This window comes from Accipiter gentilis, chromosome 17, assembly GCF_929443795.1.
Source record: "Accipiter gentilis chromosome 17, bAccGen1.1, whole genome shotgun sequence".
Taxonomy (NCBI): Eukaryota; Metazoa; Chordata; class Aves; order Accipitriformes; family Accipitridae; genus Astur; species Astur gentilis.
The window spans coordinates 13,483,789-13,511,366 of NC_064896.1; the positions used below are offsets into that span (position 1 = coordinate 13,483,789).

Genomic DNA, 27,578 nt, shown 5'->3' on the forward strand with positions numbered 1-27,578 from the left:
CTTTATCCGCCCCCGGGGCGGGTTCGCGGCCGCCCTCCGCCCCCGCCGCTCCGGGGCTTCAGAGCCCTCGGGGAGGAGAAGCGGCGCGGCACGTCGTGCGTTAGGACGTGCCCCGGTACCGTGCTCTGCAGGAGGACACCACGTTAGGAAACGGCGCGATTCGTGTCTCTCCGCCCAAAGCTCACGTGGTGCTGCTGAAGGGCTGCCCGCTGATCGCGGAAAGGAGGGGCGAGAGGTGGAAGGAGAATTTTTCCAAAACCGCGCAAACTGGCTGCGTAACTGGGTTTTGTAAGGCGCTAAAAGGGTTCTCCACTTTCTCAACAGCAGTCATTCCTCCTCGAGGAATAACGTTCCTGGCCGTGATTTTCCTCAAGAACACCTTTCATCCTCCATGTGCATGTAACCGGCACGTAGGAACATTCACCTCCAGATGTTGAAATCGGATTAAAATTAATGGCACAAGGATTTCTAGATTGTTCCTTTCTGGATTATTTTTTAATCCCCTGCGGCGGCAGCAGTAAATGTTAGAAACTCCACCTCTGCTGATGCATAATTAGTTTATGTAGGTTAATAGTACCTTTCATTGAACTGCTCCTCTCGTGGTAACAGCGTTTATTTTATTTAACTGCAGTAACAAGTCCCAGTGAAATCCCTGTGGGTGCATAGTTTGGTAAAATGGAAACGATCCAAAGAATTTCAAGCATTTGCTTCACACCTACTGAAGGCTCCCTGTTCAGCACAGGTGGGTTTGGGGGTGTTTTTTTTAAGTAACCATTTCTCAAACCCAGAGTACATTTGTACCCTGGAGATGTAAATATCCCTACAGAAGAGGAGAGGTTCCTATCAGTGGTCCCAGAGGGGGACCTGTGTGATGAGGAAAGTTGTGCTGACAGGCCAGAGATGTGCCGACTTGCTTACGCATTCAGAGGGAGATTTAGGCAGGAAATTAGCAGACGAGTTTGCACAGCATTAGGAGCTGACACTTTCAAGGTGCTTACGGGACTTTGCGTAGCCAGGCAGGCGTTACTAGCACCTGGGCGTTCTTTCACAGGCAGAGGCCAGGGGGATCCCCTCTCTCTGAGGTTTACACTGCATGCAGCACGGGTCAGACTTCCTCAGAAAGGAGTGACTAGGATGATGTCCTTCAAAAAGCACCTGATCTAGATCGATAATGTTGATATTCTTCAAAGATGATTCCTCAAGGATGAAGAATCCTGTGGTTTTCTGGAGACTTTCGCTAATAACAAAATCACTCTCACCCTTTATTGTTTGAGATCTAGTTCTTGAATGTCAGCTTCCGGATGCCAGCTCTTATCCTGTCTGTTCATGTCGGAGAGTTGTGGTTCTCTCCATGGAACTATCTATTCTCTATCGTCAAGTTACTTCCCTAATGTAAAGGTTTTCTGAGTTCAAGACAAGTCTGTACATTTACGTGTACAACAGTGAAAATGAAGGCAACCACTTTTCTTTCTAATTTGAGGAAAAGACATGGACAATTTGAACTAGAGGAGTGTCAAAGTGCTATTGCTGTTCTAAGTTACGGCCTATGTCTGAGATTCTTGAAGGCCTTTTCCTGTAGCTTTTCCTCTAAAAAGCATGGCCTAAGAGTTGTTTACTTGTAAAATGCTATAAAACACAAAACCGAGTTCAAACACAGAAATAATTTGTCAGATAGACTGCCACTGAAAGTTGTGTGTAGTTTTATTTCAACATATCAAGCACAAACAGGTTTCCCCTAACTGGGGAATATGATGAGGAATGTACTTAAAAATTTGGAAACATTTACATTGAAAGATAGCCCAGACTGGCACCACCACTAAGTATTTTAAGGCTGTATATATAGCAGTACTTACCACTTGGAACTACTTCAGGCCAGAAAAGAAAGGCTTAGTATTGTCCGCAGTCTACAGAAAATATTGCAAATCTTTAAAAAATGGTGTAAAATAGGAAGACTATTAACAGAGTTGAACAATGCAGTGGCAAAGCCCTTCCTCCTTCCTGACCTTTGACAATAAATGTGCCTACAACCGAACACAGGTACACCTATACTGCTCCCGTCCTTCTTGTCTATCCTGGGGCAGTGGATTCCTCTCTACAATGCTAGTGTGTGATATTATAAAACAGCCATATAGCAAATAATAACAATAATAATAAGTGACCAGGTTTTACAAACAGGCGTGTCTGACATTACACTCTATGGGCCTGATCCAGGACACCAGTCAGCTCCGTAACCAAACAAGGAGCTTTCACTGAATACTTCCCATTTCCTAAAGAGGAATGGCTCTAGGAAATTGTGCATATTTACAGTTCCCGTGGAATGGAAAATAAAACACATCCTGAGGTCCCATTCTGCGTGTGCTGACAAAACAGATCATGACTTAATATCCCGGGGGTGGATTTTTTGGACCAAGTGTGCTCCCTCCCATAATTAAAGGCAGCCGGACAGGCACCGTGGACATCAGTTCTTTACAGCTCCCCAACTGCACTCCCTCACTTGTAGAGCTATGACCCAGGCCGGCATGACCTTTGCAAAACACTGGGGTGTTTACCATTTTGGGGGTACCAATACTGCTGGGTAATTATTAATTGCATCAGAAAATGACAAGACATAGAAAACAAATTGCACAATTAAAGCTACATTTGGCTTCAGCATTAAGGCCCGTACAGGTTAAGAGGTCCTTGAAGATGTACATGTAAAAGGCAAAAATTACATATCTGCAGGAACAAAGTTTTGCAGGTTCCTAGGTCCCTTTTTAACCTTGTTTTTCAACTTTCTTCCACCTCTGCCACGTTGGTTCTAAAGTGCTTTGGTGCCTCGCTGAGCTCCTTGTGCGAGTGGCCCCCCTCCTGCAGCCAGTAATCGTTATTGCTGCCAAACGAAGTGATTTTATTTGAAGACATAATTAATGAATAGTTGACACGTAAGAAAGATGCAGAGGAGAAACCAACAGCGAGAGTCCAGGAGGAAGCTTTCAGAAGTGACCTTCCTGTGGAAGGACTTTTTGTTCAGAGCACTGAGGTTTCTGGAAAAGAAAGCAGTATGTTTATTTGCATGTCAGAGGGAGGTTTGCGTTCACACGTGTGCACATACCCAGAGCTTCTACACTGGGAAGAATCCCTGTGCTTCAGAGACACCCTCATGGGTAGAGGACTCTGCCCTGCAGACTTCACCTCCCCTCTTTTTAACAGAAAGATAAACACTTCTGGCTGCTGCTGGATCAGGCAGAGCATGCTGGTTGGCATGAGAAGGTGTAAGAGCACAAATCCCAAGAAATCCCTTCACCCAGCACACACTCACAAACCTATGCCCCAACCTTCCCAAATACAAGAACTTGCCCTGGATACCCCCCAAGAGCAGCACAGAAAAGCTAAAGCCATATCACCGGTGGGTCCTGCATCCAGAAGCAGTGGACCTCATGCGTGATCCCACCCCACTGAAGCCTCAGGAGTTCTGCATAATACTCCTGATGGAGAGGGGAATCAGCAGGGCTCCCTGGAGCAGGTGTGGCAGTTAATACCTCCCCTGCCCTCCCTACAAAGGTCTGTGGGACAAAGCCCTTTGCCAGCAGTAGGTTAAGCAGGTGTGCTCTCTGCATGCCTCAGACAGCAACTAGCAATTTACACAAAAAGTGGGAATTTAGTGCTTTTCGCCCAAGAAGCCCAGTTTTCAGACCACACACCTGCATCTCTGCAGAAAACTGAGCACATTCATAATGTACTTGATGAGAAGGGAGACGCCACACCTTCTTGCCTAGCAGACATTTACTTATAGCCAGGACCTGGCCCAGCCCCTCCCAACTTTTGCAGCTGTTTTGCAGTTGGGAGTGCCAAGAGGTGCTTAACAGGCTGAGGTGATGCTTTTTGCCCCATAAATAGGGTCTTAAGATGAAGACATTTCCTCACTGCTTCAAGTAGGGGGTGATTTTGCCTTTCTGCTGTGTTAACAGGTTACCTATTGAAACAGTTGTTAACTACAGCCCGGCAGCTGATAAGGACACTCCAAAGGCCTTAGTGGAGGAGTTAAATATCACAGGCTATTTTTAGTCCATTAAGATCATTGATTTGATGAGAGAAAGTGGTTACCTGTGTATGTCCTGTTGGGCTCTCTGTAGGGATAAGACGGCGGAATGAATTTCCTTCAGGTGATTCATTTCTTTCCCACACTGAGCGCACAGGCTTTCAAACCCTGCGGCAAAGCATTGAAGGACATTATGTTTTGCTCCACCATCTCTGGTGGTGGTGATGAAAAACAAACCAGGTTCACCCAGCAAGTGGCTGGCTGTGATCAAATTGTCACAGCCAGGCAGACGCTTTCAGGAGGAAACATGGGGACAAGGAGACAGGGGACAGAATCTTCCACCCTGAAGACCCAGGTCAATAGAACTGGTCCCGTGACGTGGGCCTGGGGCCCCTTCTCAGCTCTCAGGAACTAATTTTTGCAGCATAGTCCCCAGCTGAGGGGAGGCAAATGGAATGCTCACACCAGCCCCCATCTCTGAAATGTTCAAGGTCACCTCCAACAAAGGCTGAGAAAAGGGAGTGAGAATAAAAGCCTGTTTCCTATCCGTTGACTGGAATGTCAGTGTATTTTTCCAATGTGTTTGTGCCAGGAATTGGGAAGCCCTTGTTGGCATGGATAGTGTAAGGCAGAAAGAGAAGCAGTATGTATGGTGAAGAGAAAAGCAGAACATTCTCTGTGTTTGCCTCTGGGCTATGGGCCCATGGTATTAACTGGGCTGGGAAATGTCCCAGGCCTGCCTGCCTTAAAGGAATAAGAAACCGAGGGAAGAAAATTAAAAGCCTGACCCAGTGATAGCCAAATACTTGCCATCATCATCTGAGAGCTCCTGCACCGACTCTGGCGTTGAACAGCTGCTCTCTGTATTCTGGCTGTGGTTGGACGGCTGATCACTGGCTTTGCGACGCCTACAGTCTTTGGCAGACCTCTGGATAAAACAGGGATTAAAAGAGACTCGGTCACTGTCAAATTGAAGAGTTTTCTGCTTGGCTTTAAACAAAATAGTTTGGGGTGCTGGGGAGTATATGTGAGATTGCAAAGTTTGATTGTTTTCTCAGCAATTGCTAGTAGTTGGGCTCCTGGCAGCTAGTTAAGGATATTACACACATGCCCCACACAGAAGAATTTCCTCAAATGATAACATCCTTAAGACACCCATCCAAAATATTCCTGTTGTAGCTTTAACTGACACATACTAGTGATGAATTATATAGTTCTTTTGCTGAGTTGCATACCCACCAACCAGATACATAAGAGAAAGGATGAAAAAGAAGAAAAATTTAGAATAGAATTTCCTGGGGAAGATTTTTCAGAAGGTGCCCGAAAGATTTAAACATCACAGAACTTTAATACCTAATTTCCTTTGGAAAGTTTCTCCCTACCTCTTGAATGGGTAAACCAAACACATTGATTCAAACACTTCTCACTGGAGGGTCTGAAAAGCAGTTATGAACCTCAACTTACCCATTGTTTCAGAGATGTTCAGATTTGAGGTATTATAAAAGAATAGTCTTTGTTCATAATAAGTACAAGTTACTCAGTGTAATACGGGCTGTATCTAGCTAGTTCAGCAGTTCTACATTTACAAAGCATTTTATGAATGACGTATATCACTCCAAAGATGAATGCAATGAAATAAGAAAGTATCATCCCTGTTTAAGAGAGAGGATGGAGTACTTGTCTACGTTGTTGCCTTGTCTAAGAGGAAGTAAGCGGTAAAGGCAGATGGCAAAGACCAAAACTGAAGTTGCAGGATCTCAGTGGGGTACTCCGAAACCTTGCTCACACCCTCACTATGGGATGTTTTCTGTTTTGGAAACACCAAACAGTAATGTACAGCTCAGTCATGTGCAAAACCCAGTATGAGTCACCGTCACTAACACTGCGTAGAAGAAAAATACCAAAATATGGACATGTCAACCAAGAATTACAATTATTTGGAGTTAATAATGGTATAATATTGCAGGTCTAGAGTCATAAGCTATATTTATCCAAAACAAAACTTTCAGCCTATGCTGTGCTTACATGAATATGCTGCAGAAAAGGGCTACATATCTAAATAGTCTTAAAGAATATTATATTCTCAAAACCAGGCTTTTTACCTTGTGCCGTGTAATTTGATTGTTTATGCATGTTGTTTTGTGGTTTGACATCCTTGTGGATAAGTGTCTTTCCATGGTCTGAAGTATCCCATTCTTCTCAAATTGGGCAATGTCGTTCAAAGGATCCCAAGGTCTTAAACTTTTGAGACCAAAGGAAAAAACATCAGAAAAGCAGGAATTAACACATCAGGTGTGTTAAGAGCAATACATTAACTCCACATGCATCAGGGCAGGCATTCACCCCTGACAGTAACCAGAGTTTCCACAGACGGAGTGTGAGGAGTAACAGACACTTCCCTCTCCATTCACAGTTCCTAGCAATAAATGAGGGAGGTTCAGTCTCCAGAGGCTTCACCGTTCTTGCCCGGGGGAGGAGAGCACAGTTGTCAGCTCTGCTCACAGAGTGCAGAAAACCTCTGCTAAATGATTCCACGCTTGATTGCAGCAATAGGGATTTGTAACAATGACATAGCAGATTTTCCACTGCCAAGCCCTCATTTCCAGCTATTCCCAATTAGTATCAGGAATACGTATTCTAAGAATGACAGGGAGCTCAGAAAGAGCAAGCCCAGGGCACAGTCTGGGGAGTGGCAGGACCTGAATTACAGGTCTGTAACCTCGCTTGCATCCCTGGGGACTCAAGCAGCGAGGTCTGCTCATAACCCCCAACCCCACCACTCACTCCTCATATTTGTAGTGCCATTCGTTAGTTGTGGCGTCGTGGCGGAAGAGTAGTGGTTTCCATTCTGTGCCGTTCTCTCTCCGCTCCCGGGCAGCATTCCTCTGCTCCTCTTCCAGCACAAATTTTTCCTGCGTTGCCTTGTGTTGATCGCCTTTGTTTATTGCACTGGTAACATGCTGCCAAAGCCTAGAAATAAGGAGGGAAGCAAGTTAAGCCACCTTAAAACCAACAATGCATTCTTCCAGCTGGAACCTTAGAGCAGACACTTTTCTGGTCTATTGATACTCCAAACGAACTGTAATAGGATTGCTCAGCCTCAGTTTTGGCTTGTAAAGGAGTGTTATGAGAATGGCAACACTGAATGCTCTATACAATGACCTACTGAAGAACAGGGAACTTTCCCTTGGATAACATCCCCTACAATATTCACTAAAATCTTCAGTGCTGTCTGTGTGAGTTGTAAGATAGTTATGCACAATTCATTGAGGTCAGTGGCCTCTTTAGAGGTGTTTGATGTATAATGGAGAATCTGTTTTCTTTCTCACCCTTTCAAACTTTTATGTTTAGGAGCCTTTGTGTTAATGTCTATCCCTGAAACAAAGGCTTTGTATTTAAAGTTCAGAAGCATTGGAAAACGAATTCGTGTGTACAGCTTGCAGCTGCACATGCAATGTTGTACTTCTCTATAGAATCAGCAACCAGATCTGTAGGAAGCTGACTCAATCTGCAACAAACGGACACATACTTGTGCTCACAAACTGCAAGCACGAAGACAGGCTTTCACTCGTATTTGTTTTCAGCTGCCAAAAGATACGTGATCTGTCATATGATGTCTCACTAAGCCTCTGCCCAGAGGGGAGGATCTGCCTTTTATGACAGAAAAATCATTACCTTTTTTTTTCTTTTTCTTTTTTTTACTATAGCCAAGCTGTGATAGGCCTCTCAACAGTTCCTTTAATCAGAGCACTCTGGTCTTCATTTCAGATTGGAAATACTTCTGAGATTAGCAGCTAGCCCTCCCAAAACATTACTGAGTGGTTTAGCAGTTAGAATAAGCACTGGAGATCCAGGCTGTTCCAGTATTCCCAGCTCCACAAAACACCAGTCCTCCATTTAGAAGATGAATACATTACTGCATTTAATTTGGAGCTTGCTGTGAAGCTCTTAATTTAAAAGGGTTACTGATGCTTTCATTATATTTCTATCACCATACGTCAACACAACACTTCCAAAAAAGTAGCCTCTTAGATAATTAACTGAAGGCAGAGGAACAATTTTCTGTCCTTTTTGACACGTCACTTCCATTTTCCTGTGTATGAATCTTTTCTCCCAGAAACAAAGGAAGGAAATTCAATTCAAACTCAAAGTGGTGGGGGTGGGGGAGGGAGGAGTGAAAATAATGGCCTAAGAAAATACCGCGGTGGCGTAAAGAGTCAGTCCTAAGGAATGCGGTGGTGTAAAGAGCGAGTCCTCTAATTCTAAGAACTTCAGAGAGACATGCACAAAATTGTTTCACAAGGGCAAATTACTCCATCAAGAGCTGCATGTGTCAGACAGTGAGACCCTCCATGGTGAGCTGCCTGATGGTATGAGCTTCAGAGACTCTCCAGCATTTGTGAAAATAGGTGATTTTCAGCACTGCAGGAAAGACTAAGCAATTCAGGCAGAACGTAACTTGGATTAGATGGTAATTTATTCATGCAACTGGCAGCATAATAAGGAGCTTGGTGGGATGTCTTTTAGGGATCTCTACAATTTTTCTTTTTGCCTCCTTCCCCTGGATGCATGTATCATTATTAATCTCTGATGTAGCAAAGGGAGTCAACTCTGGCAGTACCATGGTAAACAGAGAAATGGAGATTCTTTGTCCACAAGACGGAGATTTCTCATCTCCTTTACAAGAACCTTCTTCAGAGGATTAATAGAGAAATGCGCTGCGGTCTGCTCTGCTCTGTGACAATGGCAATTGCACAACCGTAAGTTACAAATACAGACTTTATTGCCCATAATGTCCACTGCTGTCCAGAACAAACTAAAGGTTCATGTGTTTTTATTCTTATGCAAACTCTCTCTTTACCCATTAAAAGGGGAATTTTCTGAGTGTGATGTGATGCAACACCCAAATTGGATGCCCACAGGGAAGCGGCCAGTGTAATGCAGAACCAGGCAGCAAACTGAATGTACTGGCTTGGGATGCTAGCGGGTACTGGCTAACCATATTGGTGAGATGGCAGGACTAGCTGGTTTGAGGCCAGTGCCACATGATGTTGCTCCAGCTGTTCTACCTCAAGAACTGGCTCGGGGATGCTCATTGCATCAGGTAGTCATTCCTTCCATTTCCTAAGTCATGTGCCAGGACTCTATTTTTAGGTAATCTAGATTACCCTAAAAAATGGTGGAGACTTCACTGGAGATCTCAGATGAGATTATGAGGCAGGGTTAAATGTCTGTTTAATTACATTCTCTCATAAAGTCCTGTTATGTGGTTCAAACTGCTGCTCTGCTCATGCCAGGACTTTCCTGCATCTAGTTTAAGAGCCTGTGGTTGAAACAACCCTTCTTAACAAGACATCTAGCCACAGATTGACATCTTGCGCTTCCATAAAATGTTCCAGCAGTTACAGAGACTCTGTTCATGATCTCTGGAGTTCTGGGAGAGTTGATATTTTAGCAGATAAAATGTAGCATCCACTCTTTCTCAGCCCAGCTCCCTAGTTATTTCAGAGCTATACTTCATGGAAATACTCCAGAGTTAATAGACTGGAAATAAACAGGTAAATGGCTGGGTAATATGTGCAGGCAAAGTGGGTCGCTGCCTTTCCAGGACTGTGCTGAGGAACTGGAGCCTTTTGATCAAGGCCCTGCTTCCAGTGGGGAAGCAGCAGCAGGATGTTCCCAGAGCTCCTTACCTCTCCGACTCAAAGTCTGTCTGCTCCTCAAACAGCACAATATGGCGCTTCAGTCTCTGCCTTCGTACTTCACTGGTCGGGTTCCAGAACATTTCCGCATTCCCGTTTTTCAACTCATTTATATGTACTTCCCCATCCTGAGAAGGAAAATTAAGTGAAAAGGTTAATGACAATCAGAAACACAAGGCAGAAAATAATCCTGACAAATGGCAGCTGCTTCCGGATGATGATCAGGGATAGGGCTTGGTTAGAAGGCTTCTTTCCTCCTCTGTCCCATTAAATAGCACTGAACACTTCCTGAACGTTTCTGAAATGAGCCAGGCGAGGCATTCCCAGAAACACTGGCTAAATTAATCAGAGAAGAATTAGAGAGGGACCTGGACCCTTTTGTTAGTCTTGTCCCCAGACACGGGTATCCACAGAAGCCCTAACATGCTCTTCTTTCCCCACCCAGCACATACAAACAAGATCCTTAGCTCCTTTTCCAGTCTTTCTTCTATTCCTCAATGCTGAAATCTCACGCAGAGCTTACTGAAACACCATCCTCTCTAGAAAGGAGAGCTAAAGCTGCGATATGCTTTCACTTTTTTTTTTTTTCAGTTTAGCCAGGTTTTTCTATTATTGTTCCTGAATTTCATTTAGCACTTCAAAATGCCAGGGGCCTTTCATCCTTATTCCTTGTCAATTTACTTGGCAACCAACTATTAAGCAGCACTTCTCTGCTCTGAGGCTGGCTAGATAATATTGCTGTGTCCCTGCTTAACTAAGGTGCTTCCCAGCCTTGCACACAAATGCAGCAATGCCACGGAGCCAGACGGGGTAGTTTACAGAGCATATAGTGAACAGCACAACTCTGACTGCAAGTGAAATGAATCAGACGATTACAGCTGCTGAACAGCACGTGCACTGATGCCATTCAGCTGCCTGGACACGGTATGAGTATCACGCAAACCTTATTTATGTCATGGCTATTGGCTTTGCCTGTCGCTGCCTAATTCCTTTGCGTTCCAGCTGCTGCATTTCTTCCCCTGCCGTGGTCCCTGATGCATGTCTCAAAAGTCCACTTCCCACATCTTCAGTTGTGAAGCTCCTTCAACCCTGAGGGACTCTCATCCCTCCTCAAAGTCTCCGTCAGGACTTCCTCGGCCATGTCCTGAGGTGCCAGTTCCAGGACAGATCTCAGGTCCCCAAGAGCCCCCCAGCTGTGAATAGGAGGAGGCAGGCAGGCATTATCAAACATCACTATGTGCATCTCTAAGGGGCATATATACAAGGACTCAGCTGCTGCTTTGATCCTGGGGCTGAAAAGCATTGGGATTTGCTTTCCTTCTTTATTCAGGTGGGTTTTCAGGTCCTGAGGCAGAGAATTAGCCTTTCAGCTGTGAGGGTTTCTGTCAGGAAACCGGACTGTGCCAGAGAAAAGCCTGCAGAGCTCAGGAGAGCAGGCCAATACTCTCAGCAGGGAGGGAGAGCAAACAACATCCCTACCACTGCAGAGCAGCTACTGTATTCACAGCACACAACTGCAAACAGTGGCTTATGGAGCCACCCTTTCAAAGCCATTTAACTTCTTTTATACATAATTCTAATTTTGTGCACGACAAACAACCAGCACAAAGAACAAGGGAGGAATAAATTACTTTCAGGCTGATAAAACCCAAACACAGAAGGCTGGAAGCTGAGCAGCACACAACCCTGTGGCTCGGTGCCCCCAGGGAGCCACTCAATTACATGCTCTCGTGGATGGTGTTTGCAGGACCCACCGCAGTCAAGGTACTCCACAGCTCAGCACAACTCACAATTGTCAAGGCTCATCCTTGCAGGAAAGGGAGCTCAGAATGGAAAAGCTACCCAGGCACAGAAAGCAAATCTCCTTGTATACACCTAGAAAGGGCAAGTCTCCCAATTTCAAAATGGTCATTAGCTTTTTATGTAAAAAGACAGATTGCCTGAGGGGAGGAGTCCAGTACCAAAGGCTACACTATGGTTAGGACCTTACTATAGAAGGGCTTTATCCAGGCACGTTTCACCTGACCTACTTTAAATACCTTCTTTAGGATGAGACAAATCTTGTCTCACAAGTGGTATTTTCTATGGACTGGAAAGGGAGCATGGGTCAACTATAGCAAAGATGTAGATGTCTAAATGTAGCTGAGATAAATACCTAAGTGTCCAGCCCAAAGCCAGGGCTCACTGCTTTTGCCTTGGTTACCAGGAATTCCCAACCAAAACTCTAGACTACATCCTTCACCATGCAACTTTATTCTTGCTGGGTTTTGGCTTAAGGATGCCTTTGAGTGATTTACTTGTGGATATGAGGTGCGCAAAGGTGCTACCTGCTCTGCTGACTGTTCTGAGCTGCCCATACAGATAGACCCTGACCGAATCTATGCCTCTGCCCTTCACCTCATGAACAGAGGAATAACTGTCTTCTATCACAAAGTTTTGCTGTGAAAATAGTTAATTTTAAAATCCCGTGAAGTTCTTCCCTGATACTGCTGTAGCTGGGGAAGTATTGAACACAACAGGACAAAAGGAAGCCTCATGATTTTCACAATCACACGTAGACACACAGTCTCCCACCATCAGTGCTTGTCCTAAGCCTGGGACCCTAAAGACAGAGCCACTGGCTTTGATGGAAACCCTCCTCACTGTTCCCAGCTTTGGCCCAGGCTCTGGGAGCACGAGTGTTACTTGCACTGCAGGTGGATGGGACTACGGAAGCTCTGCTTTCCTGCACTCCCTGGGGATGGTAGGAAGAGACAGGACATGGGCCCTCTGCAGCCCTGCTCCAAGGCAGGGAGCCTGCCAAGGGCTGCCAGTCCTCCCACACACCCTGCTGCCACGCGCACTTAAAACTGTCAGCAACTTCGATTATCGTATGTTACCCAGTGTCCATTGAGACTTGCTAACACTTCTTCTCCAGATTTAATCTTCCCAGAGATTTGATTAATGCTTGTGCTGCCACCGAAGAAGGGCTGTCAGGGGAGAATAGAAATAGAAAATATGATCAGTCTAGTGAGAACTGGAAGGGAGCCAAACACAGTGATGCAGCAGGAGGGAAGGAAAGTGCAACCTGCTTGATTTCTACTATTTCTGGGGAAAGGCAGAACGAATTCTAACACGGATTTTGACTGTCTAGCATTGTGCCTTCCTCCTTTTGTTTGCAATACCAAAATCACTGTCGGAGCTGCAGGAAGGGAGATAAGCCTTCAGGTGCATTAACATTCAGCAGTGCAAGGCCTCGCCTTCATTGCAAAAACATTTATTGTCAGCTAGACATGGGGATAAGTGTATGTGGGCAAGTCCTTCCCATTGTCCAGAATCTCATTACAGTTTGCACTCTTACACTTGCAGTGTTGTCCAAAGAAAAGGAGCAGCACTAATGCAGTTGGTGACTATTCCTGCTTATGGGACAGCAACAGCAGTGTGGCACTGCTGATGGCTGCATCTGTGTGAAGCCTCCAGTGTGAAGAAGGTCTCATCATCAGCAAACAAAAAAGGGTATTTCCAGAGTCAAGGAAAAGATTCTCAGAACAATGGAAAATTCCCCTCACCTCCTGCCTGCCAAACACAGGAAGCAGCAGTGATAGAGTGACCAGCTCTTCCATTCTTACCAAACAACATTTCTTCAGACATTTCAACAGCTACTTTCCAATAACACGTGTGCAGAGGAACTTTTTTTTTTTTAAATAACAATATAAAACCAAATTTCCCACAATACCCAGAGGAAAAAAAATCACAAGTATCTCAAGAATCAATGTATGAAATCCAGAAGAGAATTGGTACATATCCAAATGAATAACAAAGTTATGGGGTTTACCTTTAACTTCTCACAATTCTACTAAAAAAGGTGGCTAAGAAATATTCAAAGCAGTGCATGTAATTAAGCCACAGGGACCTTTCTGAGTCATGTTTGGACTAAGAGTATTGTTTTCAAGCCAGAAAAGACGGGTCTGCATTTTAAGCTCTGAAGTGCTTGTAGGCTTGAGATGACACTGACCAAAGTCAGGGAAATACTCCATTGGCCTCAACACAGTACATCAGGTTTATGGGAAGAACAGGCTTTAAAGACAAGTATATGCAAATACGAAGGAAGTACATGGGGCAACAGTTCACTTTGTAAGGGCAAATAAAGACAGAAAATTATTACTGCCCCCAGAAAAACGCAGTCTGCAAAAGACTCCCCTAACTCCAGTAATCTCTCCCAATTATGTTGGCTAAGGCTGCAGTTCTAAAGTCCTGCAGGCTCTCAGTTCTCCATCTTTCATTTTATGCCCAGGCAAGAAATTGTTTGTTGGAACAGAAGAGGAATGGATGCTCCTTAAAAAGCAAGTTAACTGTCCAAGAAAAGTTACAGGTCATCACCAGGCTTTCTAGGGGAGGGAATAGCTACATGAACAAGTCAGTACAAGGCAATTGACAGTGCAACATGTCAGTGTGATAGCCATTCAAAATTATCTGCCTGAAAATGGGCTCCTACCCCACCGTCAAGGCAAGGTCCTGTAGCTTTGAGAAACACAAGGTACAAATCATTGTAATACCTGCAAGGTAAGAGTACATATGTGATGGCTACTGGAGAGCTACACCGAAGATCCACATCCTAACTTGCCTCAAAGTAGTTTGTACACCTCACTGTATTTTGCAAGCAAAAATAATCGTACCTTCCTAAACAGCAGCCACACTGTCATTGCCAAACATTCAGAACAGAGTTTGGCCAGGTGGGTGGCAGTGAACAAGTCACAACACATGTAAAACTCAGGCTTCCTGGGTTCAAATCGAGTTGCACTAGGCAAAACTGACTGCAGGATGATGCCTCCTCTTCAGGTAGGCCACCCTGTGGTGCACACATACACTGCTGGTACCTAAGTGGTCTGGTGTGTATGGTCAAACCTTGCCTGGAGTGCAGGGCCAAGCCTGAGATGCGTTCCAAATGGGGGCCACAATGTCTCTTACCTTTAGCTTGAATTCCACTTCTGCCCTGTGGTTAGTTTTCTCACAGTCGATGGTAACTTTGCCTCCAAGCTCCATTGTCATGGTACCATATAAAAGTCCTGAAAGGGAAAAAAGAGACTTAAGAGAGGCCCCAGTGGAAGAAATCTGCTTTCTCAACTCAAACTGGCTCTTGCTGAGATGCTGTGAAATTCACTCCTTGGCTTAAAGTTTTGAAAAGACAGAAACCGAAGCTTCTAGGAAATGGCTCTTTACTATAAGCATGAAGAATCCTCCCCTGAGTCCATATTCCCCATTTATTACACCAGCTATGAAATAGCTTGACTCACAGGTGCTGATGGTGCATCTGTGGCAAGCTGAAAGTGGGAAAGGAAAAATAAGGAAAGTTGTGCCCAGCAGCTTCATTTATACTAGTGCTTAAATAGACCCAGTCACTTGTCACAGGGTGGATGGGGCAGAGAGGAGCTGTAACAGGATTCAGCAGAATCTGGGAGACTAGTAGTCATATAGGGGACTCCTTTTTACACATGCTTACCATTTTCTGAAAAGGTCATTTGCAGAAAAAGAAAAATTGACATGAAAAAGATTTATGCACAGGAATAGTTCACAGAGGGTGTAATTTACAGAAGTAACTGTTTTCAGGTAGCTAGACCTTTCATAAATATTAACTTAGAGGTCAACATGCCAAAAATATTCAGAACCCAAAACTGGATCAAACTGCTGCAGGATTGATTTTATCACCATGGTGGAAATGCCACTGACACTTAGCTTCCTAAGGAGAAATGCAAAGTTACAGCAGTGAATCAGCAGCCCTCTCCTGGCTTTGGTGCACATTCAGCTCAACAGAGCAAAGCCACATGATAAGAGGAATCAGCCTCACTGAGGCAGCTCACACACTGAGGAATATCATGATTAGAGTAACAAAGAAATCAGAAGAGAAATCAGGAATTTCATTTATTCTCAAAAAGCCAGAAAATATATTAAATCATTTCACTGTTTTTTTATTTCTACATAGTGTTAAAACTAGCTTAGATGGGCCTAATTCTGTCCTCAGCTCTGCACAGACAAATCAAAAAGAATTCAATGAGGATTACCAGTCTTCTATTAAGCGCTATGGCTCACGTATGGAGCAACTGCTCCCTGGAATTACCAGTCCCTGCGATGCGAGGTATTCAAGAGGGAAGAGAGTCAGTGCAAAGTTAGTCAGTATTATACCATTATATTATTTTTTTCTGTTTGCTTCCTATTTGAGCAGTCATAACTTACCTTTACAGTGGGCATATGGCATAGTAATTATATAATCTTCCCCCCTGTTTAGAAAAGTAAGTTTTGCTTTCCCATCCAACAGTGCAGAAAGTGAGTTACCTAGAATTTAAAAGAACAAATACATATATGTTAAAAAATGCATGTTATACTTGGTTACACATCCTACTTTAGAAAAACATTTCAATTTAAATGTAGGTCACTAATGAAAGTAGAGGTATGAAATGCTAATAATTCAGGACCTTGCTAATCATTTACTGTTGGAGGCAGGCAGTTCTAATAAACTCTCTGCTGTATAGCTCATATTTGCTCTGGCATTTAGCCCCTGTTGCAGAAAGGGCAGTAGATTAAATAAGTCATTAGTGGGATGCAGAAAGCAGTTCCAGTGTTTAGACGTTTATCAGGTCCTTCTGTTCTCACAACTTTTCTGATCTCGTATGATCCCAAATAACAAATAAAACTGCCAGAAGGACAGCAATGACTATTTACAAGTGTTTCAGCAAATACCTTTACCAGAGGATAGTACTTCAGAGGTGTCTGCCCAAACAAAAAACCTATTTCAACTAGCAACACTGTTTCAGAGCCTGCAGTTGTGCTGTCTCCATTGAGATTAAAAGATTCAAGGGCATCTTGAAGCTCTAGGGTTCAAGTTTCAGAAATCTGAGAGCTACAGAATTGGTTACATTTATACAGAGACTTTTGCAATAGTCAGTTGAATGATCAGATAGCTATAAAATTACTCATCTGTGAGCATATGCAAAGTAGTCTGACAACCAATTGCCCATACATTGTCATGAACCTCTGCTTTCTGAAAACCAGGTTTTTAAAGCTCACATTTTTTCTATCTGATTTTTTTTTTTTTTTAACATCAGTGTGATGATCTCCCACTGAAATAGTGGAAATGGGGAAAACCCAGGAGAACCAAGACAAGGAATTAGGGTGTCCTGGTGGCAGATCTCTTAAGCATTTCTTTGTTCTTAACTCTCAACATGCTCAGGAGTGATTGAAAAACAAACCAAAACCAACGCCATGATGTCACCTGGAAGATGAAGAGGCTTAATGCCTTACCATAAAACTTGGACCTAGCTAGAATGCTGCCAGTAATGCAGAATCCATCCTTCCTATTGCTGACATGAAAAGCTGACACGGGCGGATGATGGGAGACCTAGAAGAAAAATAGGCACAGGTCATTTACAGCAGTCTTTGCAGATTAAGCAAAGCAGAGGGTGTGCATACAAAGCCTCACACAGTGTTACACATGCTCTAGGGAAAGTGCAAGACAGAGGCCACAGGACTGAGCAGAGACCTCTGAGCTCCATCCTTACCATTAACCTCAATGTTAAAGGAGGGAACATTATATGAGAGACCATTATATATGGGGACATTATATATGTAAACTTTCTCCCCCACCCGGTATTTTCTTGTCCTTGTGCATTTGAAATCACGTAAGGCCAACAGGTACACTGTCACATTTTCAACACAATAAATGACAGTGCAGAACTTTTTGGCAGCATCTGAATAATCTCCATAAAATGGATGCAGTGGCTTAAATAAAATAAAACAAAATAAAACTTCGATTAAATAGGAAAAATGTATGTGAACAGGGAGTCCTTGTACCAAAGTCCACATGGTCCCCAGATCCCTTTATTAGCACCATAAATCTCAAACTACATTTTGTCAGGCCAGTTTACTTGTGAGCTCTGCCTTTCATTCATCCCCAAAGACATAGAGATAAGCCCTCAATTTACTCCTATTAACATCATTACAGAAAGTTTAGAAATAAAGGAAGGTAGGATTTGGTTATGTGTTTTAAGCCCCTTTTTGACAGAGGCGACACAAACCACAACAATGTTTTATTAACCATAAGAAAACAGCAGGGCAGTGTCAGGGGATGCAACGAGTCTACGGAATGCCTGACAGTTCGAGAACAGCGCGACCTTGAGCAGCTTGTAGTGTATCCTTGAGAGTCTGGAAAGATCCGAGAAGACCAGTACAAAAACAAGACAGTGATAAGAAGAACCATCCTAACGAACTCACCAATCATGAATTGTTAGTTACTAACCAAACCAATCATATACTAACACATACTCTGAAGAAGGGGATAAAAAGGTGTGTTAGAACAATGAAGTAGCCATTTTGCATGATCTATTACTTGTCGTGTCCATCTCTACAGCGACAAATGGTGACCCCGATGCGTCTGAGTGAACAGATCATCTAACGGCGATAAACCCAGCACTAGCAAGAAGTATACCGGCGGCGACGAGAGCTGCGAAAGAGTATACCAGTGGCAAGAAGAGCTGCGGAGACAGAGCCCGGTGAAGCTGAGAGCAGTGGCAATCTGCCTGGTCCGGACCTGAGCCTAGGCACCTAAAAGGGTGAGCCACCGGGGACCAAACTGTTAGAATGGGGCAGCAATTAACTAAGGAAGAGGAGACAATTTTGTCTACCTGGAAAGCCCTATTAAAAAGAAAAGGGGTTAAAACCCCAGAACAAAGCCTGAGAAGGATTTTATTATGGGGTAAGACGCAAGGCTTTCAAGCCACAACACTTACTGTGTTCACTGTGGGTGCATGGCAATCAGTGGCCTTGAAAATGTTTCATGAGATCTCTAAAGGACAGGAAGAGCTGTGCCAGTTGGCTATCATATAGCATTTATTAACTGAGACTCTGAAAGAATGGAAAGCAGAATGTGATGCAAAGGACCAGCAAAAGAAAGATGAGAAATCAGAAAATGTCAGCAAGGAAAAAGATTCTGATCAAGTAACAACTGTGGCCGATGCTGCAGTATCAGCAGTTGCAGGCAGAAAACCCCTCACGGGCAAAATCAGATCATACCCTTATCCACCTCCTCCTCTGCCACCATTAAATACCTTACTGGGCGATGAGGGCCCCTCCTCACCTACTGGTGCGGCAGCGGAAGGGGTGACTCCATCGGCCCCACCCCGAGGAGAAAAATACGGCAACTCCGGTAAGTAACACCGAGCCAGAAAGTGCGGGCCAACCTGACTGTGCAGACTGTAATGAAAGTGAGTGCCGAAAGGAGAGTGAGAGCCGAAATGAAAGTGAGGCAGAAGACGAAGCTGTAATTGACACTATGTGATCTCTGCATCTTGCAGATAAAACCATAACGAAAGAACCTCTGCCATGGACTCCCCCACCATCCACAATAACTGTAGTCCCAAGATCCCCTGATCAATTTTGGGAGGGAATTAAGAAATATGCTGCTGACACTGGCAACTGGGATCTAGTAGAACGCCTCAGTCCGTGCTCTCTAACACCAGCATTTCTAAAGCCTCTAGATAACGCAGCAGAGGCTCCTGCTACGTTTCCTGTTTTCAAAGCTGCTGCAGGCACAAACCAGCACGATGAGCACAATCCAATCGGCTGGAAAGTAGTGCAGGATTTGCAGAATAAAGTACAAAAATTTGGAATCAATTCTCCTGAGGTGATGCAACTTATTCGAATAATCAGCACAGATCTGCTGTGTCCATATGACATTATGCATCTCACACAAGTGCTGTTTCAGCCCATCCAATTGCAAGTATTTCAATCTACTTGCAGGCAGATGGCACGCACAGCAGCACAGAAAAATTTACGACTGCCACAGGGTGAGCCAAGATTAGGCCTTGGAGAGGATGCTTTGCTTGGTGAAGGGCCATTTAGTAACCCTCAGCTGCAGGCTACATGGCCTCCGATTGTTCTCGAACAAGCACAAAATCTAGGGCTTATGGCATTAAAGCGAACCATGGAAATGGCAGCTCCGAAGCAAAAATACATCGCTATCCACCAAGGCCCCAGAGAACCCTTTTTACAGTTTGTAGAAAAAATATCTGCCACACTGGAAAAACAGGTAGAAGATGAGGTGTTGAGACAAATGCTGTGCAAACAGCTGGCAAAAGATAATGCTAATGAGGACTGTCAAAAGATAATACAGGCTATACCAGGAGATCCTTCTGTTCCCGACATGGTGGCTGCATGTTCTAAAGTTGGGACAGTGGAACACACGGCGGCCATCCTCTCGGCAGCGCATGTGGCCACCCTAGCCAATGCTATGAGAAATTCAGGAAAATGCTTTGGGTGTGGCAGTGAAGGGGACATCAAGGTAACTTGTCCACACAAAACATCACCAGGTAAACAACCAGTGAACAACTCACCGGAGATTACTTGCAAGAAATGCGGAAAATCACGACATTTTGCAAAACAATGTCATTCCAAATTTCAGGCTAATGGGCAGCCGCTACAGGGAAACGACAAAAAAAGCACGAGAGTGCGCACGAGGACAAGTCCCCTCCCGACAGCCGGCCAACTCCCCTCTGCGAACAGTTGTCAGCCGCAACAGCTGGCTCAGCAGGGTTGGATGTATTCACCGCCAACACAGTCCCTATAGTCACAAAAGACATCGTTAAGGTCTCTCTTAATGCAAGGGGACCTATAGGACGAGGACCGAGTGCATTGCTACTGAGAAGATCAAGTAGCACGTTAAATGGAATAATTGTACATGTGGGAGTTATTGATGCTGATTTTACAGGTCAAATTTGCACGATGGTTTCACCCCCCACCCACCAGTAGCAATCCCTAAAGGTACTCGCATTGCTCAACTTGTTCCTTTTTTGAGTTGTATTTCAAAAGCAGAACAGCGACTGAGATGCGATGGAGGCTTCAGCTCTATGGGACCCCCTCAGGTCTGCTGGTCTCAGACTGTCTCATCATCCCAACCACATATGACGTGCACGCTGTCGAATCACGAAAGATCTCTGACTACAGTAAGGCTTGCAGGGCTCCTGGACATCAGAGCCAATGTGACTATTATTGCCGATTATCTGTGGCTGTCCACCTGGCCAACAAAGGAGGCTGGTATGGGAGTAGTGGGGCTGGGAGGATCCACGCGAGCAAAGACGACAGCCACACCAGTTCTGATTACCAATCCTGAGGGCCAACAAGCAGTTGTTAAACCATATGTGACGGCAGCTCCCCTCAATTTATGGGGGAGGGATTGCTTGTCACAGTGGGGGGTGAGAATTACCATGGATTTTTAACGGGGGCCACTGTGCTGCAGGGTGTTAGACAACCCACGCTTGTTTTAACTTGGTTAACAAATAACCCTGTGTGGGTGGATCAGTGGCCCCTGCCAATTGAAAAATTAAAGGCCCTGCAAGAATTGGTGGCAGAACAACTAGCTGCTGGACACACTGAACCATCTCACAGTCCATGGAATACTCCAGTGTTTGTAATAAAAAAGAAATCAGGAAAACGGCAATTTTTGCATGACCTGCGGCAAGTCAATGCTGTCATGGCCACAATGGGGGCTCTGCAACCAGGCATGCCTTCACCTGCCATGATCCCTCAAGATTGGGAAATTATTGTCATGGACCTTAAGGACTGTTTTTTTACGATTCCATTAGCTTCCCAAGACAAAGAAAAATTTGCATTTTCTGTGCCTTCTATCAATCATGCAGAACCGGCAAAAAGATATCAATGGAGAGTTCTGCCACAGGGCATGAAAAATTCACCAACAATTTGTCAATGGTTTGTAGCACAAGCTCTGTCACCTGTAAGGGAAAAATTCCCTACTAGTTATTGTTATCACTATATGGATGACACTCTGTTAGCATCAGACAACAAAGAGCAGTTGAATGACATGAAAAATTTGGCCATGAATTCATTACAACAATACGGGTTAGTTATTGCCCCTGAAAAAGTGCAAAAAATAGCACCCTGGAAATATTTGGGAATGACAATTACAAGCAAGCAGGTTGTGCCCCAACCTGTGAAACTTAACCTTGTGGTTAAGACACTCAACGATATACAGAAATTAATGGGATCCTTGAACTGGATCAGGCCCTATCTTGGACTGACCAATTTACAGTTACAACGTCTACTGGACTTATTCAAAAATTCCAATGATCCAACAGAACCCAGGATCTTAAATAAGGAAGGGTTAAATGTAATTCACATGGTGGAACAATGTATATACAAGAAATTTGTTTCTCGAATAGATCTGTCTCAATTGGTACAATTCTTTGTACTAATTGACAAAACTGTGCCATTTGGTGCTTTGGTGCAGGGGAATTCTGAGTGGGATGACCCATTACATATTTTAGAATGGATGTTTTTGTCATTCTGGCCACGAAAAACTGCTCCTGGCTTGTTTGAACTTATTGCTGATGTAATCATAAAACCAGAAAATGATGTGTAGAACTAACAGGACATGATCCAGCTACAATTGTTTTACCTGTTCAAAACTGGTATTTTGAATGGTGTCTGGCAAACAATTATGAGCTGCAAGCAGCCATGGCAGGTTTTCAACAGCAGATCTTGTATCATCTACCACCACACCCGCTACTGAAATTTGCTCAAGAAATACCATTTGGTCAGAAAAACTTAACCCAGCTGGAACCTGTGAAAGGCGCTACTGTCTTCACAGATGGTTCTGGAAAAACAGGTAAAGCAGCATGGTATGAAAACAACAACTGCAACAGCAAAGTAGTATATCAAAATGGTTCTCCACAAGTAGTAGAGCTGTGTGCACATGGCATGTTGAAGTGGCAGCTTCAAAAACAAAAAGGGGGAATGATTGGGGAACCACCACAGGCATGTTTAGATAAAGCAGTTTATGTTCTTAACTTTCTCCATTATGGCGATAATTCTTCCCTACCTCCTCTTTTTCAACACTTCTCTTTTTTCAACACAGAATTTACAAAAGGGTATCAAAGTACATGTTAAAGATTTAATTACTGGTCAGTGGAGTGGACCATGTGAGCTATTAACCTGGGGGCGAGGTTATGCTTGTGTTTCCACAGATACAGGCCCACAATGGATTCCCGCTCGATTTGTACGACCATCATCATCTGGAACATCCCAGAGGGTGTGGCAATATGAATACCACCTCAGCCAAAAAACTAACGTGTAGGTCACCTTGGCCAATATAACAGGTCAAGATTCTCTGTGCATTGCAACCGCATCACAAAGCCCATGAACCAATAGACAAGATGGGGCGGATTTTGGCACCCGCTGGCCACATGTGCTGAAATCCGTTCCTCTGCAAATGTATAAATACCAGGATTTTCCGAAGAGCATCGGGCTGGTGTACGGCAAGGCCATCGTTGCCTCCGTGGGGATGCCCACGCAAAGCTGGCAGCTACCGATTGCTGGGCTGAGTTCACGGAGCAAGATGGCACAAGAATGTACGGATGGTTCACCTTCCTCACAGTCCTCAGATGGAGGTAGTCATGGATACCGCAGCAAACCAAAGAAAACATCTGGATGACCCTGGCTGACGTGACCGTACAAGATTGCTTATACCTCAGTACAGCAACACCAAGCAATCCCTTTTTCACAGGTTTAATAGGGGGTTACACTGACATCAGCAAAGTTTAAGAACTTATTGATGGAGACCCCTGTGCAGTAGGTGATGGACTCAATGGATAGGAATGCCTGGTTTCCACAGATCAGGCATTCACCCTCATTGTCACCCCAGGAATCACAAATTCTGGGGTCCCTGAATACAGACTAGTGTAGTATTATCTGATTTACTGTTAGACGTTGATAGTGTTAGACATGCTACGCTACAAAATAGAGCTGCAATTGATTTCTTGCTTTTAGCACCAGGACACAGTTGTGATGAGTTTGAAGGGATGTGTTGTATGAATCTATCCAATCACTCAGAATCCATTTTCAGTAGTATTCAACAATTAAAGAAGGGAGTCAGGAAGCTGACAGAAAGCGATGAATTAGATTGGCTAACAAAGATGTTCGAGGGTTGGGGATTGTCTGGATGGTTGATATCTCTGCTCAAGACTGTGGGGGTAGTTATCTTGGTTGTGATAACTATGCTCCTGATGTTGCCCTGTCTTTTCAGCCTTCTGCAAAGGGCCCTGCAGAGGGCAGCCGGGACAATATTTATAGCACAAATACAAAAAGGGGGAATTGTCGGGGGATGCAACGAGTCTACGGAATGCCTGACAGTTCGAGAACAGCGCGACCTTGAGCAGCTTGTAGTGTATCCTTGAGAGTCTGGAAAGATCCGAGAAGACCAGTACAAAAACAAGATAGTGATAAGAAGAACCATCCTAACGAACTCACCAATCATGAATTGTTAGTTACTAACCAAACCAATCATATACTAACACATACTCTGAAGAAGGGGATAAAAAGGTGTGTTAGAACAATGAAGTAGCCATTTTGCATGATCTATTACTTGTCATGTCCATCTCTACCGCGACAGGGCAGAATCTCATGGAAAAGATCTTTATTGAACAGGCTAATGTTATATATGGGAGACCTGCTTTTGTAGTCTTGAGTGCCTGCCAAAGCTCACAGTAGTCTTTGTAAATCTAAAGAGAAAAAAGATCAGCAGCTAGTCCCATGTCCCACTCTAGATATTTACACAAAACTCCAACTTCCTCTCCCAGGGTGAGATGTGGAGCGTGTTCCTATGTACGGAGGTGCAAGCAGGCTGCTGCTTGCAACACCTGAGCATCCAAATAAAGCAGCTTACCTGTTCTGCTATGTAAAATGTGTGACTGTTCGTCTGAGGGTGAAACCAACAGCAGCGAAACGTCTCTCCCAGAATAGGATTGTATGGCTTTTTTATTCCCTGAAAAACAAAGCAATCAAAACCTGCTACAAATGAAGATTTGCAATCCAACTTTACGGAGACTGCCACAGAACAACATAATAATTTTCTCCCTGATGTTTTAAACTAAGTCAATCACAAGAATCAAAACCAAAGAACTAGTTACATATATCCTCCTAATCTAATCTTTTCATCTGAGCCATGGATTTGTCTTCTGTTCTTGCCAACTTAATCTTCTGCCTGATCAAAACTTTACAAGATCATCAAACTTTATTATTTCTGCTACTATATGCAGCAAGTACATACTGATGTGGAAACACGACACTATGGTACTAATAGGCCTGAAAAGAGAAAGGAGACCTGCTTTCAGCCAAGGGAAAAATCTGGCATCCGAGAACATGTTACTTGGTGGTGGCTAAGTTTTGCCTTCTAACTGTCCAGTGCAAAAGCTCTGAGATCATCAACACTATTTTGTACTCAATATCTACTCGAAAACCAAATGCACCTTCAGTGTTAAAAGTAATGGGCAAAGTCTTCTGAACAATAGAAAAGATAAAGTGTCTAAGGAAAGGCAATAAAGAAATACACAACCATAGCAGAAGATTTCAATGCCTGTTACAACCCCAACTTCATGCATACTTTTACCTTTGGCTTCTTATAGAAGCCGGACAGATACCACCTCAAAACTTGCTTTATTCGACTGTATGGATCATCTTCAAGGACAGCCCTGCAGGACAGAACATAAAATCCTCTTTATACTGTTCACACAACACATTCATTTCATACCAGTATAATAACATTAATTTCAATATTAATTTCCCCAGTACTAAAGGGAAGTAACTTCTGTGCTGCTGCCAGTGAAAAAGGTGTCTGCCGGCAGAAATATTTTTTATTTAGTAACATACATCATACAACACACACATAAACTCTTAAAAAGTGGCGCCCCTTGCCCTGCACTCCTGCAAAAAGCCTAATAAAATTTCTGAAGTGTATCAGGTTTGATTGGACATTCAAGCATGTTAATGTGGGACTGCCACTCACACTAGCATTTAGTAACAGCTAATAGTACAGTGTAAGTCATAAAAACAATAATACTTATGCCACCAAAATAAAAGACAATTCTATTTTTCTCTCTTTTTCTTTGTTTCCCTCTTCCTTAAAAGATCTTTAAAGTTGATGTGCTACATGGCTTCTTTCAGTACTTTGAGATTTCACACAATAATTTAGGTTGGAAGGGACTTCTCAAAGTCATCTCATCCAACTCCTCCCTGCTCAAAGATGAAGTGGGAAGTACACATAAACAATACAGTTCTTGGTATTTCCAACCATTTAGTCAGATTTGAAAATCAACCTGGGTAAGTTCTTGCAAAATCCATTTAGAAGGATCATCCATACCACAAAGAGATTTATTTAACAAAACCTCCAAAACTCTTGAAGTTTTCTTAGACCTCAGCACTGAGGAGAACCATTTCCTTAACTTCAGATGTTACAGATACCACAAAAAGGCTTGAAAATACCACGATTCTAAAGTTACCCAGAGGCAGTGGAACAAACATGAGTAACTAGTGCTGCTATTTGAATATTGCATTGTTAGAAGATGTTTCTTATTTGTTTATCAACCAACACAATTATATTGCTTTTGGGGCAGAAGTGCTTGCTCAATTCTGCTTGCTCTCTGTCCTATTCCCCTCTGCACACGAGTACACCAGAAGGTGGCACAGCTCTGTTGCGAGATGCTCAAAGGCATGAGCTGAATCCCCATCAGTTCCAGCCAATGCTGGCAAACATGTGCATGTGCAAAGGTAGTTTTGTCTGCAGTTTAACTGTTTTCTTTGGTTCCTTGCCCCTCACTGGCAGCAGTCCCTCTTTAAAAGGTCACTGCAGCTGGGACCTGGCCTGCTTTACGTTGAATCCAGCGACCTGGGTATTACTTGGGAGCCTTTCAAGCATACAAACGCACCCCAGCCAGCACCAAGCTAACACTGTAACACATTTTCACAAATATAAGAAAAGTGCCCACGTCGGGCACGCTCTGCACGCTGCTTACTGGGAAAGCAGGTCAGCATGGTAGTAGTAATCAGAGAGTTTGTTAAGGAACGAGCGTGGCTCCAGGATGAAGGTGGGCAGCACAACCCGTGACAGGTCCATGCCGGGCCGCAGCTGCTTCAGCAGGATCCACATCAGGCTCTTGTTCTCCTCAGAGACAGTTTCTGTTTGAGATGATTCACCTGTCTATGGTGGGAAAAGGGAAGTTCAGGGCAGAAACAGGAAAACCATTTCTTGCAGATGCATTTACCTGCAGGCCCCAAGCTCACCCAGGCATAGCTGGCCTTGGCACAAGTGTGAATGCTCAGCTACACGACTGCAAAGAGACATCAGCTCTGTCTCAGAAGTGAACCCCCAAAGCACTAAAGCGGGTGGTACAGGAAGCCCTGGGCCTCTGCGAGAGCTGGCATGAGGCAGGGAGCACACTCTGCTGTGCTCCTTCCTGAGCCACTGCCTCCACACACCTCAGGACTGTGATGGGCCAACCTGGACCGACATTAACCAAGGGGACTCTGCCCTGCAGTCCCTCAGGAGGTGCGGAGATGCCCAAGGCTGTTACAGCATCGCTGTGGCCTGGTGGATGCATACAAGAAACTCCTCTCAGTCCCATTCTCAGCAAATGAGAGACTGTAAGATTTACTGTCATACGTGTAGAAAAATTTAGGAGATAAGGGAGTAATCAACAAAGAATGGAAGCAGTCCTCCACGTTCAAAATAAGACAAACTGGTAGTGTAAGTATGGTAAAGGCCCCACTGTCAGGCAACATGCACAAAAACTACAGCACCCCCCAAGGCTGCTCAGTGCCCTTTGCAGCAGAAGTGCAGGTAACGGTAAAAGAGCCAGGGATTATGTTGTAGTTTGAGCTATAACTGTGTAGCTCCTCTGCATTCAGTGGGTCTACGTGATGTTTAACACCGGGGAATGGGCCTTTCAAGCCACTGGAGAAAGAAAATGATGATAACTTTCAAAGATGAAAGTTATTTTAATGCATCCTAGGCATCATAATTTAACAATGAAAGAGAATACTTA

The 27,578-nt window shown here is 44.0% G+C and overlaps 1 protein-coding gene across 7 annotated transcripts in view; it reads right to left on the reverse strand.

Moving 5' to 3' along the window:
- Positions 1-1,683: 1,683 nt before the first annotated feature.
- The window catches only part of OSBPL5 (oxysterol binding protein like 5), a 151,728-nt gene continuing 125,833 nt past the window's right edge, over positions 1,684-27,578 (reverse strand). For all 7 annotated transcript variants that reach the window (XM_049820512.1, XM_049820513.1, XM_049820518.1 and 4 more), the window contains 13 exons: positions 26,550-26,734; positions 25,148-25,229; positions 24,425-24,523; positions 16,996-17,092; positions 15,931-16,029; positions 14,668-14,765; positions 12,600-12,689; positions 9,712-9,848; positions 6,803-6,988; positions 6,121-6,259; positions 4,829-4,946; positions 4,084-4,186; positions 1,684-3,023 (listed from right to left, as the gene is read on the reverse strand). In XM_049820512.1, coding sequence (XP_049676469.1) covers positions 2,888-3,023; positions 4,084-4,186; positions 4,829-4,946; positions 6,121-6,259; positions 6,803-6,988; positions 9,712-9,848; positions 12,600-12,689; positions 14,668-14,765; positions 15,931-16,029; positions 16,996-17,092; positions 24,425-24,523; positions 25,148-25,229; positions 26,550-26,734 — 1,569 coding nt within the window. In that variant the 3' untranslated portion in view covers positions 1,684-2,887. The remainder of the gene's footprint in view (positions 3,024-4,083; positions 4,187-4,828; positions 4,947-6,120; positions 6,260-6,802; positions 6,989-9,711; positions 9,849-12,599; positions 12,690-14,667; positions 14,766-15,930; positions 16,030-16,995; positions 17,093-24,424; positions 24,524-25,147; positions 25,230-26,549; positions 26,735-27,578) is intronic.